Source organism: Medicago truncatula, chromosome 7 (genome assembly GCF_003473485.1).
Source record: "Medicago truncatula cultivar Jemalong A17 chromosome 7, MtrunA17r5.0-ANR, whole genome shotgun sequence".
Taxonomy (NCBI): Eukaryota; Viridiplantae; Streptophyta; class Magnoliopsida; order Fabales; family Fabaceae; genus Medicago; species Medicago truncatula.
In genome coordinates, this window is record NC_053048.1 from 23,283,957 (window position 1) to 23,296,858 (window position 12,902).

The 12,902-nt window shown below is 33.7% G+C and overlaps 2 protein-coding genes across 2 annotated transcripts; both read right to left on the minus strand.

Annotated features, from left to right (window-relative positions):
• Nucleotides 1–1,982: 1,982 nt before the first annotated feature.
• LOC25498157 (uncharacterized) lies at nucleotides 1,983–5,216 on the minus strand. The gene is made up of 5 exons (XM_024769676.2): nucleotides 5,034–5,216; nucleotides 3,606–3,958; nucleotides 3,029–3,187; nucleotides 2,655–2,763; nucleotides 1,983–2,438 (listed from the first exon to the last, which is right to left on the minus strand). The coding sequence occupies exons 1-5, from the start codon at nucleotides 5,110–5,112 to the stop codon at nucleotides 2,257–2,259; spliced, it is 882 nt and encodes a 293-aa protein (XP_024625444.1). The 5' UTR covers nucleotides 5,113–5,216; the 3' UTR covers nucleotides 1,983–2,256.
• Nucleotides 5,217–8,308: 3,092 nt separating this feature from the next.
• Nucleotides 8,309–12,419, minus strand: LOC25498158 (SNF2 domain-containing protein CLASSY 3). Its single transcript, XM_013592972.3, has 3 exons — nucleotides 11,365–12,419; nucleotides 11,060–11,200; nucleotides 8,309–10,536 (listed from the first exon to the last, which is right to left on the minus strand). The coding sequence occupies exons 1-3, from the start codon at nucleotides 12,406–12,408 to the stop codon at nucleotides 8,608–8,610; spliced, it is 3,114 nt and encodes a 1,037-aa protein (XP_013448426.2). The 5' UTR covers nucleotides 12,409–12,419; the 3' UTR covers nucleotides 8,309–8,607.
• Between the last annotated feature and the right edge of the window lie 483 nt (nucleotides 12,420–12,902).

Consider the following 12,902-nt stretch of genomic DNA (forward strand, 5'->3'; position numbering starts at 1 on the left):
GTCAAAATGGAGAAAACCTGTCAAATTGAGTTAGGTTCGGGCGAGTAACCACGAGTATGGTTTTGTTGCCATGCCTAATAGATAGTACAAAACAATTCTTATAAGCATTCCTTCAACCATGTAGTCTCATACCTACACGGCATCTCTCATTCTGATGTGATTCGGTTTCTTTAGAAGCCGTCGGGAGCCGCTCATTGGCGTGTCTTGTGCACCGGCAACCACTCCCCGCCCTAGTCAGCCTTGGATGTTACATGCCCACCAGCTTCTGCCTGGTTTGTCCCCGAACCACATCGTACTCGGAGAGTCTGTTCTGATACCATTTGTAACATCCAAGGTTGACTAGGGCGGGGAGTGGTTGCCGGTGCACAAGGCGCGCCAATGAGTGGCTCCCGAAGGTGCGAATAACATTATTTGAATGTGAGGAAAACGCAAAAAGGAGAGGTTGAATTGTGTTAGCTTTTTCTTCTTTTTAACTAAGTTCAAAGTTCAGCCTTTAACAAAATTCAAAGTCTGAAGCAATATTTAGAGTTAAATACAGCGGATTATAGAGAGTTAGAGAGAGAAGGAACATACAAAAATAATTATGTTTCTTCCACAATCAGGAAGTAGTTCAGGTCTCTTGTCACTTACAAGAGATTTTTCACTATAATCATACAAGGATTACAATTGCTCAAACACACAAGCCAAGAGACTTCTAACAAACAAGAATTACAAATAAATAATTGTTTGGTTGAACACTTGATATACAATGGTGTTCATAATACAAATCAGTTTAGACTCTAGACTTAGAGTTTTTAATATATGAAAGTTTATAAGAAATTCTAAGTGTTTTATGCGTCGTGAAATTGATAGTTTTGCAGAGTCTTGTAATATCTTCAAGTCTTCAATCATTATACATAGGTAGAAAAGAGACGTTGATAGGTGTCAGCGCATCAAATAGTCATTTAAGAAGCTTGATCATTCAACATTGATTTATTGCTTGATTTGGTTAATGTCATATGAAGGAATGTATTTGAATCATTTCATTGATAACGAATTAACCGTTCTTTTCCAATATAAACACAATTGTAGTTAGTACAATGCACATGGGAATGTTGGAGGTAGTGGAGTAGTGGTCGTACAAATTGTCCTTCTTGTACTATCACTTGACAATGACATCCATTGACCTTTTGATATATTCAGAACCATTGTGCATAATCTTCAGAACAATTTTGGTTTGATCTTTAAAGCTTCGGCTCCTTTCTCCTTTAGCTTGATCAGAGTATGACCTTCAGAGTCTAGGAGATCTTCAGAGTCCGACTTTCTTCAGAGCCTGGATGACTTTCAGAGTCTGACTTTCTTCAGAGTTTGGATGCAACGTAGCTTCTCATGAAAAGTTTTGCTCTTTGATTTGTTCTTCCACAACCAATTCTTTGATTAAGACATAATAAATTTTAGTCTATGGTGCTGCACTCTTGAACAAATATTAGCATATTCAATTGAACTTGTAATACATTGTTATCATCAAAACTCAAGAGGCGTTCTTTAAACTTATTTTGTTCCAAACATTATTAAGTATTCAAAATAAATGGTAACTAATTATGGACACCGGTTAAAAAAAACAAGTATTAAATAATTAAATAAATAGTCCTTATAAATATTTAAAATTTTGTTTTTAAGTTTTACAAAATAAAATCATACTTTTTAATCTCTATAAAAAATTTCGTCAATAAGTAAAAAAATTCATCATCAATTTTAATCCTTGTAAAAAAATTCAGTCAACATTTTTAATCTCTTAAATGCTAAAGAAAATTGTTACAAAGACTAAATAATATGATTTTTAATTGTAGGGACTAGGAGACAAAATGTTGGATATTTATAGCATGTACCTAATTATCCCTAGAATTTTTTAAAACTTGTGTAATAAGATTAGGAATGGCAAAATAAATGGATTTGATAGATATGAATCTGAATCCTATTAATGGATGGATCAAAACAATCTGTTCAAAATGCAAACAGTTCTGTTCAGTTATTTTAAATTTAGCAAACAGTTCAGTTCGGTTCAGTTTTTCATCCCGAACTGAATCATATCCACCCCTATCGATGGTTTGCCAAAGCGATAAAATATTTTTTATACAAAATATGATTAAAAACCATCCTTACAATTGAATCCCCCACTTTGTTTCCACATTCCATCTAATTTAATTACACAATAAAATAAAAGATTATAAACTTGATATGGTTTTGAACTTTGCTTGATATCTTTACTGAGAAGCTTTATGAGGAAACATAGGTCACCCCACTTTGACCACTATGAGTTAGTACATTAAACTTTCCACCAATAAGGGAGTGATCTCTTTCAAAAATAGGACGTTTAAGTTGTACATAACCACAATATTGCACTTTATCTACCACAACATCTTTTTTGAATGAAGAAAGAGCCACTTCAATTCCTTCACCTGGAAAAGGTTCAATTTAATTACAAATCACATACTAAACAAATATATCAATCATAGTTTCAAATCGTGGTTGTGTTTGTGGTTGCGGTTACGATGTCATTGTAGTGTCCTCAAAATTCTTAACATTGCAATCGCAGATCACAATTTAAAACCATGTTTTCAAATCAACGCGGATTTCTCTAAAAGTTAAATGGACAAGAATTGAATAATTTTTACCATGTGTAACAAACAACAAGTTCTGAGTAGGATATTTATCTGCAAGGTTGTTAATTGTTTGTTGATATCTTGCCCTAGCTTGCAAAACTGATTCTTCCCACTTAGGTAGCTGAGGTTTATCAAGCAAAATTAGTTTTCATTAGCACCAATAATATTTAATTGCAAGCATATTTATCTTTGACAAATTTCATAATAATAAAATTAAGATGGAAATGTCCCTGTGAACATAGCTCAGTTGGCAAGAACATGCATTATTATATGTAGGGGTCGGGGTTCGAACCCCAGACACTCCACTTATTCACTTTGAAAAATGTGAATTCTAACCATCAGACTACGACAAAAAACATTAAGATGGAAATCGTATTTATATGTACCTCTTTATAGACCATTTCTACATTATTATCCACTGTCCCAGCTGGGAGCATGGCTGCAAGTTCTGATATATCAAAACTCAAATTTCCATCTTTAGGAGCAACATTGAGACGTATAGCTATGCTGTTTATCATTTCACATAATCCATACTCAAGAGAGACCTGCAAATTGTGGAAGTGAGAAAGAAGTTTTAGCAAATTAATTAAAAACTTCGTGTGTTTGATTATGTGGGGGTGATAAAAATTGTTTCTTAATGAATTGATCATTTAAATGTAAAGTAGTTGATGTTTAGATACATATCTATAAAAGTGGGTTAAACAATATAGTTGAATGTAAAAATCCGATCAAAAACTACAAATCTAATCCGAATCAATTCAACAAAAAAAACATTTGATCATGACAAAATCAATTAAACACATAAATCAATTTTTAAACCTTCATTTATCTTTTTTTTTTATATACCTTCATTTATCTAATTGTCAAGAAAATAAAAAATTTACGCAAACAATAAATAAACACAGGATTTTAACTAGAAATTTTAATCAATTTCCTAAGCAAATAAATGAAACAATATCTGACCTTTACTTTTAAAGGATCAATGAGAATATTGTCACTAATGTCACTTTCACGAACATCGTTAACGGCAGAGAGAGCAATAACAAGTTCGGCAGCAGTCTGGATGCAGCGAAGAAATGGAGAGACAATGAGTCGATGTATCGGAAGACCAAGACTTTGTCGGATACTTTGTCCTATTTGAAATGCTCGAACCTGGCCCGGTTGGGTCAACGGAGGATCCCACGGCCGTGCTGCCGTGGATGTCCATGAGGGTACAAAGTTATCCATACGTTCACCATGCCTCATCACGATGATATTCTGGTACATAATTGGGTGTTGATTTTCCAAACTATGGTTTCCTCTTAAATTCATTTTCACTGTCACGTATATAAAGAGACTTAGCAAAAGTTTTATATATATGGGTCATGTGTGTGTCACGTAGTATAATAAGAATGCAATGGAAAATTTTAAATGAATTTACGAAATTTCGTGCGAAGGATCAATGTTTACTTCAAATTTCAACAAGGAAAATGTATATTAATGCAGGGAACATTTTTTATAGAATAATAATAAATCAGACATTTTTTTTTTTCTAAGAATGCGTGGTGTGTATTTTATAATATATGCTTTCATGCCAAAATAAAATCTCAACTAAGAATTTAACGTACAAGTCTAAAAAACTAAGAATTTGACGTAATGATATTTCAATATTAGAGTCGCTTTCTTCATTATTTACTATTACTTGATAAATGTCATAGAACTACGTAAGATATATTAATATAGGTTGGCAATGTTTCTTTCACCAAAAAAAATGGTTGGCAATGTTATATTTTTTTTAGGGAGGTTGGCAATAATTTAATTTAAAAAGTGAAAATGAAATATATTAAAAACTATAAAGAACCTTAATATACAACACAAGTACGGATAGAATACGAGTCTAAAAATAACAACATACATCATGATAAAAATAAAAAAATCAACTAGAGGCTTTAGGCTCGAGCTAAGTGACTAAACTCATACAGTGAAACGGACTATGCCACCAAAATTGAAGATTAAAAGATAAATTATTGCTCTTCGTTTTAAACCACGAAAAAAACGTGCATGTTTTTTTCAACCAAGATTTGAACTCTAATTATTGTATTAATATATGTCAAGAAAAATGTCTTGTTGAAATAAAAATGTTAAGAAAAATATAATAATACAATAATTCGTCACCCTATCCTAAATATAAAATATTATTGAAAGAACAACAAAGAAATAATATATAAAATGATTAAGATAAGAGATTTAAACAAACCTAGTTCAACTGGCAAAATGCCGAAATTGTTAGGCCGGATGCCATGACCGGGGTTCGAACCGCGGTACCTCCACTTGTGTGTGTGAGTTTATAATGGCTTTGCCATTTCGTCTATCTACCAAAAAAAAAAAAAAAGATAAGAGATTTAAACAAACCTGTATGTAATGATCGAAAGCCAGCTACTTTACTCCTCTGAATAGCATGAAATGGTTGAAGAGAGCAGAAACGAAGCATGTTTGTATGAACAAAGAAGAAAATATAGAAATACAAATATTTTTGAATCAGAGAGCTCAAAGAAGAAGAGGTTGGAGAAAGAAGAACAACTAATATTAAATAATATTGAACGTTCAAAATATGTGAATTTATGAACAAATGGGTCCAAAAGATTTGTTCTAGGAAACTTCGTTAAAGTATAGTGTCATTAAATATAATTGAAATTGCAAAGAAAGTGTAGTACAAATGGGTCCAAGAGAGTCTTCGTTTAACTTTTTTCATGAGATTTGAATTTGAGTAAGTTGCAGATGAATTTAACCAAAGTTATATCATTGACTTTAATCAATTATGATGATTTCTTCTGCGCGTACACATCACTACATATTTAATTGACTAAAGTTTTCATTGTTTTTGGTATGCTCATATTTTTATTTGAGAGGGTATTTTTTATTTATTTATAAGAAAATGTTAACCCAAAATGATTTTGTTCTTATAGAAAGAGCCTAAAGGAACAGGTATAAATTTTTACTAGATATCGTTATTGTGTGTATGACCCTTATTTTTCTTCCCCTTACATGTCTCTTTCTTCTATTTGAGGTTGTAGTTTTCTCTTGAAGAATTTCATATTTGTGTTGTTTTATGGGTAGTTTCTGTGTCTTTAGTTTTTGAGGTTGTGACATAACAATACAATGGTTATAAAACTATTTTACATTGTCGATATGGTACATAACTATGAAGCCTGTATACTCTAATATAGAAACGTACTTGCATCGGATACTGATACTCTACGGTACGGATATCCACGGATACGTACCTACAGAGTATCAAAATTAGTTATTTTAATTTAAAAATATGTATTTTATCGGATACTTATAGGATACTCGACAAATACACAAATACTTATATGATACTTCACAAATACGTATCCTGGAAAAAACGATGGGTAAATAAGTAAGATTGTACTGTGAAAATCAATGGAGATGTATATGATTTAATTTAAGATTGAATCAGTATAATTGTTTTTCGATTAATCAATTTAAATTTATGTTTTGTGAGAATGAAGTGACGAGAGAAGATTCAATCAATCAACATTAAACAATATTTCTTTTGAGTTCTTTTATAAATGCTCTTTTTTTTAGAGAAGATGCATTTGTTAATTTCATAATATATGAATGAAAATAAAAAATATATATAATTTATACCAAAACTTCACATTTTTATTTTATCACATGTATTATTTTTTATAAACTTTGACTTTTATGATTATATATACTAATGATCATTTATTCTTAAATTGCGGTGTTTTTGCTCAGCTTTGGCAATTGGTTCGGAATTGGTTAAAGGTTTATACAGCTTTGCCGTCAAATACAGAGGATCACTTCCTTCAGTTTGGATCGGCTTCTGGTTATGCAAGATCGCGGTGCTCTTTAATGTTTATGATTTGGTTTGCGACTTCTAGGGTTATCTGGAAGAAAAGAAACAACAGAATTTTTCGGGGCCAAGAGAACACAACTCTTAAACTTTTGGAAAATATAAAACTTCTTTCCTTTTGGTGGCCTAAAGCAAATTGTGCTTATTTCCCTTATTTTCATGATTGGTGCCAAAATCCTTTATTATGTTTGGGTGGTACTTAATTGTTATTTTATTTTTGTTTGAACCTTTATTATGCTGGTGGGATAGTCTGTTGGTGTTAATATATTCCATTTTGATTTCTTCAACAAAAAAATAAGAGTAATAAATGTTTTTTTTTTCAAGTATTTTACATGCATAAAATTTTGATATTCATTAACGTATTTTAACTATATCGTATCCTAAATTTTAAATTTTAATAATGAAAATATTGATTGATGTACTAAAACTGACTGATGGATTGATTGGCTTCACAAATCACAATTTACACTATCCAAACCACTCAATTGCTACCTATATTTGGTGTGATAGATTGGGATGTTTGACAGCACACCTTAGTATAGGTGACAGTGAGGGATTGATGAAGAATCCAGTGTCAGTGTCTCTCTCTGTTACTCCATAATCTATCTAGTCCAATTCTCACTACAACATGTAACAACTAAAGATACTGGACCTTTTAACAGCAAATATCTCTCAAATGACAAAGCTAAACCTGTCACCTATTTTCATTTTAAATTTTATTTTTTTATTAATTTATTAAAGTTGTTCTCATGCGACTTAAAGTTTATGAGTTCAAATCTTCGAAATGATATGTTGTATAAAAAATTGACAAGACTACATATAATACACTATGATGAGACGTCTTCTCAAACTCTATGTATGTGAAAACTTTACTGCACGAAATTTGTCTTGTAGTAGTGTGTTAGAGTGAAATTAAATAAACTATGTAATAGCAATGATAGTAACTAGATAGAAAGAAAGTCCTCTCATATCAATATCAACACCATGCTGAAAAACAAAGAAAATGAATGTAGTGTAGCAGCAAATCCCTCATTGAAATTCTAACTCTACCAAATATTAGCCACTTCTTTAACTGAAACTTCTCACTGAAGTTCAACATTTACATTATTTAACAATTTTCAATTAATGTTGGTTGCAAGGAGGGTATATGTTATAAAATTTGAACCAATTTATGCTTATTCTAAAGATTAAATTGTATAAATAGATAAAAGTAGAGAAAAAGGACTGTGATTGTTCCAAATTATATGATTTCAGATTTAAAGTTAAGTGTTCCAATAAAATTTTAGCCACCATGAATTTTCTATTTAAACATTTAAAGAGTGAACTTTTATTCAACTAGTAAACATAATTTTAAAAATAATTCTGTAATTATCAATTTTCTTTCTTCGAAGTATAATTATTAATTGATGAGACCCCGTCCCAGACCATATATATGCGGAAGTTTTAGTGCATCAGATTGCCTCAAAGTTTAAACCAAATTACCTCCAACTACAGTTAAGATATTCTTAATCAAAGCATAACTGATATGCATTAGGAACAATGACAATATTTGCGTTACTGGCACATAAATCTATTTTCCAAGTCACAGCAAGAGAATCACATTATTTGCAGGTAAGTAACAAATATAAGCACTGAGACCAAAAGAGATTACAATAGCTTTAATCTGTTTAATTATGAAACCTTTTTTCTTTAATTAACCAGCCTGCTTTAAATTTTGCATAGTGATCAATGTTGAAGAATCTGAGAAACCAAATAAAAAGCTGCATTAGAAGCATGAACTGAATAATGACAATTAAAGCTAATCAAAATGGTATAAGATAAACTGTATTAAGAAATAACATCAGAAACATTACAGTGCAGTAGGGACTTGATATGGGACAGACCCCATCCAAGTTTTGGACAACCTAGCAAGGTTATGAGCTACAACCTTCAAATGTCTCCTAACATGGCATGCATTGACACTGCCTAATTCTTACATAGATTGGTATTCAAACATTTAACCATAGTTTGTAGGTTAAGATAGAAAAGTTATAATTCTTGAGTCAATTTTCGCTGTTGTTTGATCATCTAAACTCTAAAGTTTAATCAAGAGCCGAAACTCTCAACCAAATCTCGCTCCTTTGACTGAACTGTAACAAACACGTCTTTGAACGTTTCGTGCTGTTTCAACTGATCAAGAATTCTATCTTCAAAGTTAACAGCACAACTCTTGGACTTATCTTTATCAGCATTTTTAGCCGAAAAAACCAGTTCAGATAACCTGTGCTTTTCGGCCTGTTTGCGATGTTTTATTTTCTCAGCAGTCCCTTCGGTGAGCAGATGGTAAGTGTATACAACCTTCTTTTGGCCAATCCTATATGCTCTACTGATAGCCTGTCGATCGACTGATGGATTCCATACAACATCGAGCAGCACAACCCTTGATGCTCCGACTAAGCTAATTCCCTCGGAACAAGCATTTGTCGATGCAAGGAGGATCTTTGCTTGGCTGTTAGCATCATTGAAGCTATGGATTAAGGATTGTCTGTCCTTTAGACTAACCTCTCCATGCATGAAGAGGATTTCCTTCCCCACTGTCCAGTTTAAAGAAATGTGCGATAATTGGTCTATGATTAAGCATAAGGGACGGATTAATTGGCTGAACACAAGAACTTTCTCTTTAACAGCATCACAAAGTCTAACAAACTCAACCAGAAATTTGGTTTTCACACCTACATATGGATTCAATCGAAGCTTTTCTAGCTGGTCCTTGTCGACAACAGATTCCTCTTCTTTCAAAAGATCGCATTCGAGGAAAAGATACGGATGGATTGATGCCATTGTCAGCTTACGCTCAAAGATCAACGCGTTCTGACGACTTTGAATGCTGTCAAGAATTTGCTTCTGCAAACTGTCCGGCTTCAAAGTCAGCTTACAATTTCTTATCCCAGGGAGCTTCTTTTGAAGGATCGCACCTTTATGAACATGAACAAATGGATCCATAAGCAATTTTAACTGTTTGATCTTATGGTCGGAAGGATTACAGGTTGAGTTGCCATAATCGGCTTCCCAACTCCATTCTTCAGATACTTTTTTATATTCCTGCTTCAGGCAAAACTTTTTCAGCTCATGCGGTATCGTGTTAGGAAACGAAGGCTTCACTAGGCTCAAAATGTTGTACAGTTCCAAGAAATTGTTCTGGAAAGGAGTTCCAGAAAGGATGATCCGCTTGCGGGTTTGAATTTTCGACAATACCTTCCAAATAAGACTTCTTTCATTTCTCGGTATGTGTCCTTCATCTAGCACTAACAAACCAGGAGATTCAAGTAAAGCGTTTCTCATATCGCCATTTTGTTTCCTCTTCTCCACATTTGTATGTTTTCTCTTTTTCCTGCGTTTGGATCCCCCTTCTCCGGCTAGCTTCTCGTACAAATTGTAACTGATTCCCAGAATGCTCTTTTCTTTGTACCAAGAAATCAGTTTCACCATCCGTGTTGTATCCTTACTAAGCCGCTTATTAGACCAATTAACAAAATCAACAGCATCATCATGCTCTTTACCGGATAATTTGAGATTGTTCAAATTGTGAAATGGAACTCCAATGTCCCATTTTTTGAACTCATCTTCCCAAGTAAGTAACAAACTCGCAGGAGCAACAATAACCGGCAAGCATTTAGGAAACACTTTCAGATATGACATGAGAAACATTATAGTCAACCTTGTCTTTCCGGTTCCGGGAGCATGGGAGATAATGCAGCCACCCTCCCTGCGAGGATTGGTTTTACTTAACTTGTGAAGATCGATGTGTCCTGTCAAGTTTTTCCAAATGAACTCAAAGCCTTCTAGTTGATGAGGATACAAGGTTTCTTTCACATCATCAGGAATTAGGTCCCAAACAGTGCCTTCATTATGAGAGAAATTAGTCTCTGGTTCACCATCAGAAACATTGAACTGAGAGCCATCAAAGTGTGAGACATTTACTGAATCATCAAATGAAGCCCTTTTTCCAGAACCTTCAGAGGGAAATCTATCCATCTATGTCATGAACAACATGAGTATGCAAAAGTTAGTGCCTCTTATCAAAATATCGCAGTGTCAAATCACAGCTAACATAGTAATAACTAAGATACTTCTCTACTACTGCAGGAGAATTATTGAGAACATGATGCCATAATGAAATCAAAGCAAACTCAAATTAATGGAAACTATATGAATCTCATAGAAATCAATATCTGTTTTACTCATTAATTTTTAAATAACGTGAGAAAAAACAGAAAAAATCAAACATACTGAACTACTACTATTTTGCTCTTCAGTTTTTACACATCTTGAGAAAAACAAAACAATGCATGTGAATCAGTTTGTCAATCGCGGGTTGCAAAAAATAGCGATTTCTTCAAATTATGCTATGCCTCTGCTTTAGCCGCAGTTAGACAACACTTAGCATTGAATCGCGTATTGTGGAACAATAGCGGTTTGTTCAAACTTCTCTAATAAATGTCATAATCAAAACATTCACCAAGTTATTTTACATAAATCAATATGTAACTGTGCTTACCACCAGTTGTGAGACATATTTGATCTCAGTGACAACCACACCACACCATCTGCAATATACACCAATCTGATCGTCGAAACAAGTGTCGTGTTCACAAAGAGTGGATGGATTTCTCATGTCATTTGTCCCTAAATTTCCAATCTGCAGATAGTAACACACTAAGTTAATCACTGATTTCTCCTTAAAAATACCATTGATTATAAACAGTTTAAATTAAAAATCAAAATCAGCTTAAGCACTAGTCCTATAGTTCACAAATTAAAATGGAATGTTCAAATTTAAATGTTCTTAAAGAGCAGGATTACCATGGATTCAGCTTCTGATTCTCTAAGGGCTGTATCCATTTGATCCCATAACGGTTCCTGCTCCAACTCCTCTTTGGTCTTTTGCACTTCTTCCACCTTTTTAAGGCTCCATATCTGTGGAGGTGTCTCAACACAAACCGGCGGTGACCGTGTATCTCTATCTCGCCAATCATCGTTGCCATCCTTCACCTCCAACACAATTGAATCCTTCTTCATTGTATTCTTGTTGCCCCAAAAGCATTCTGCAAGGAGTTTAGCTAAACACAGCTCCTTCGGCACAAACATTTTAGTCAAACCATTGTTGTTCATAGATTCCTTCTTCTCACCATTACGGATCCTAAATCTGCTTTTACAGTCCCCCCCTTTATTCTCTGTCATTTTTGGTTTATCTGAATCCCTCATCTTTTCTTGTTTTGCTTGAGGGGAAGAAACTCCTCCAACACCTAAACCTTTGACATGTTTCTGTTTTCCTTCATCAGAATCACCAACATTCACATTCACATTCTCATAAACTTTAGCATCATCTTTGGATTTTGCTTTGGCATTGGCATTATTTGACTCACCCTTGTGAACCTTAGAATGAACAAAACTTATAGGTTGATCAGCAACAAATTGAAAATCATATTTATTACTGACATTTTGCATTTTTATGCCTACACTCTTTGATTCACGTTTCTTCGATTCTCCATTCCCTTTGGAAGAAGAACAACCCTTCACTGGATCAAAATAATCCTTTTTCTCAAAGGTTATTAAATTGGAATGATCTGCATGTTCTGATACATCATTGCAAACAGAAGAAGGACTATTTTCAATGTTTACCTCCACATTATTCGTCTCAGAAATTACACATTTTTGATCCTCCACCTCTCTCACCATCTCCAGTAACCCATTGGAAAATTCTTCCCAAATCTTACTCAAATCCTCCCCTTTGTCCTCCTCCTCCTCCTCCTCCTCCTCCTCCTCACCATCATCAACATCAACATCAACATCAACATAAGAGGATTCACTGTGTTTATTGTTCGCCTCTCTCGCTAACTCCTCCATCACATTGAAGTATTTTTGCCTACCCTTTTTCTCCTCCTCCACCTCCTCCTCCTCCTCCTCCTCCTCCTCCTCCTCAGCATCATCATCATCAACAGAAGAGGATCCAGAAGAACTTTCATCATCACTTTCAGAAATCTCATTCACCTCATCCACCATAAAATCCTCATCACTAGTCTCATTTTCTTCACTTTCATCATCATCATCATCTTCTTCTTCAGAATCATCTTCATCAGAACCATCTACATCTTCATCATCATCAACAATGTTTCGATCCTTAGCATCAATTTCATCACATCCTCCTCCACTTTCCTCAGTCTGTACTTCTTTTTCAACATCAACACAACCCTCAAACATCTTCTCATCACATTGCAACAACCCTTCTTCATCTTTATCATCATCATCAATGGAAATAACCTCACCATTTTTCGGAACCACAAAAGATTCTTCTTTAACTTCCCTTTCATCTTTTTCTCCAATTTCATCACTTTCAACTT

Excerpts from the sequence above, each read along its gene's own strand:
- LOC25498157 (XM_024769676.2), bottom strand. The coding sequence starts at position 5,112 with ATGCTTCGTTTCTGCTCTCTTCAACCATTTCATGCTATTCAGAGGAGT. Across the intron at positions 3,959-5,033 it reads CTTTCGATCATTACATACAG|TGAAAATGAATTTAAGAGGA; the intron begins GTTTGTTTAAAT and ends TATACGTGACAG. Across the intron at positions 2,439-2,654 it reads CTTGTTGTTTGTTACACATG|GTGAAGGAATTGAAGTGGCT; the intron begins GTAAAAATTATT and ends AACCTTTTCCAG.
- LOC25498158 (XM_013592972.3), bottom strand. The coding sequence starts at position 12,408 with ATGGAGGAGTTAGCGAGAGAGGCGAACAATAAACACAGTGAATCCTCT. Across the intron at positions 11,201-11,364 it reads AATCAGAAGCTGAATCCATG|ATTGGAAATTTAGGGACAAA; the intron begins GTAATCCTGCTC and ends TACTATCTGCAG. Across the intron at positions 10,537-11,059 it reads AATATGTCTCACAACTGGTG|ATGGATAGATTTCCCTCTGA; the intron begins GTAAGCACAGTT and ends TTCATGACATAG.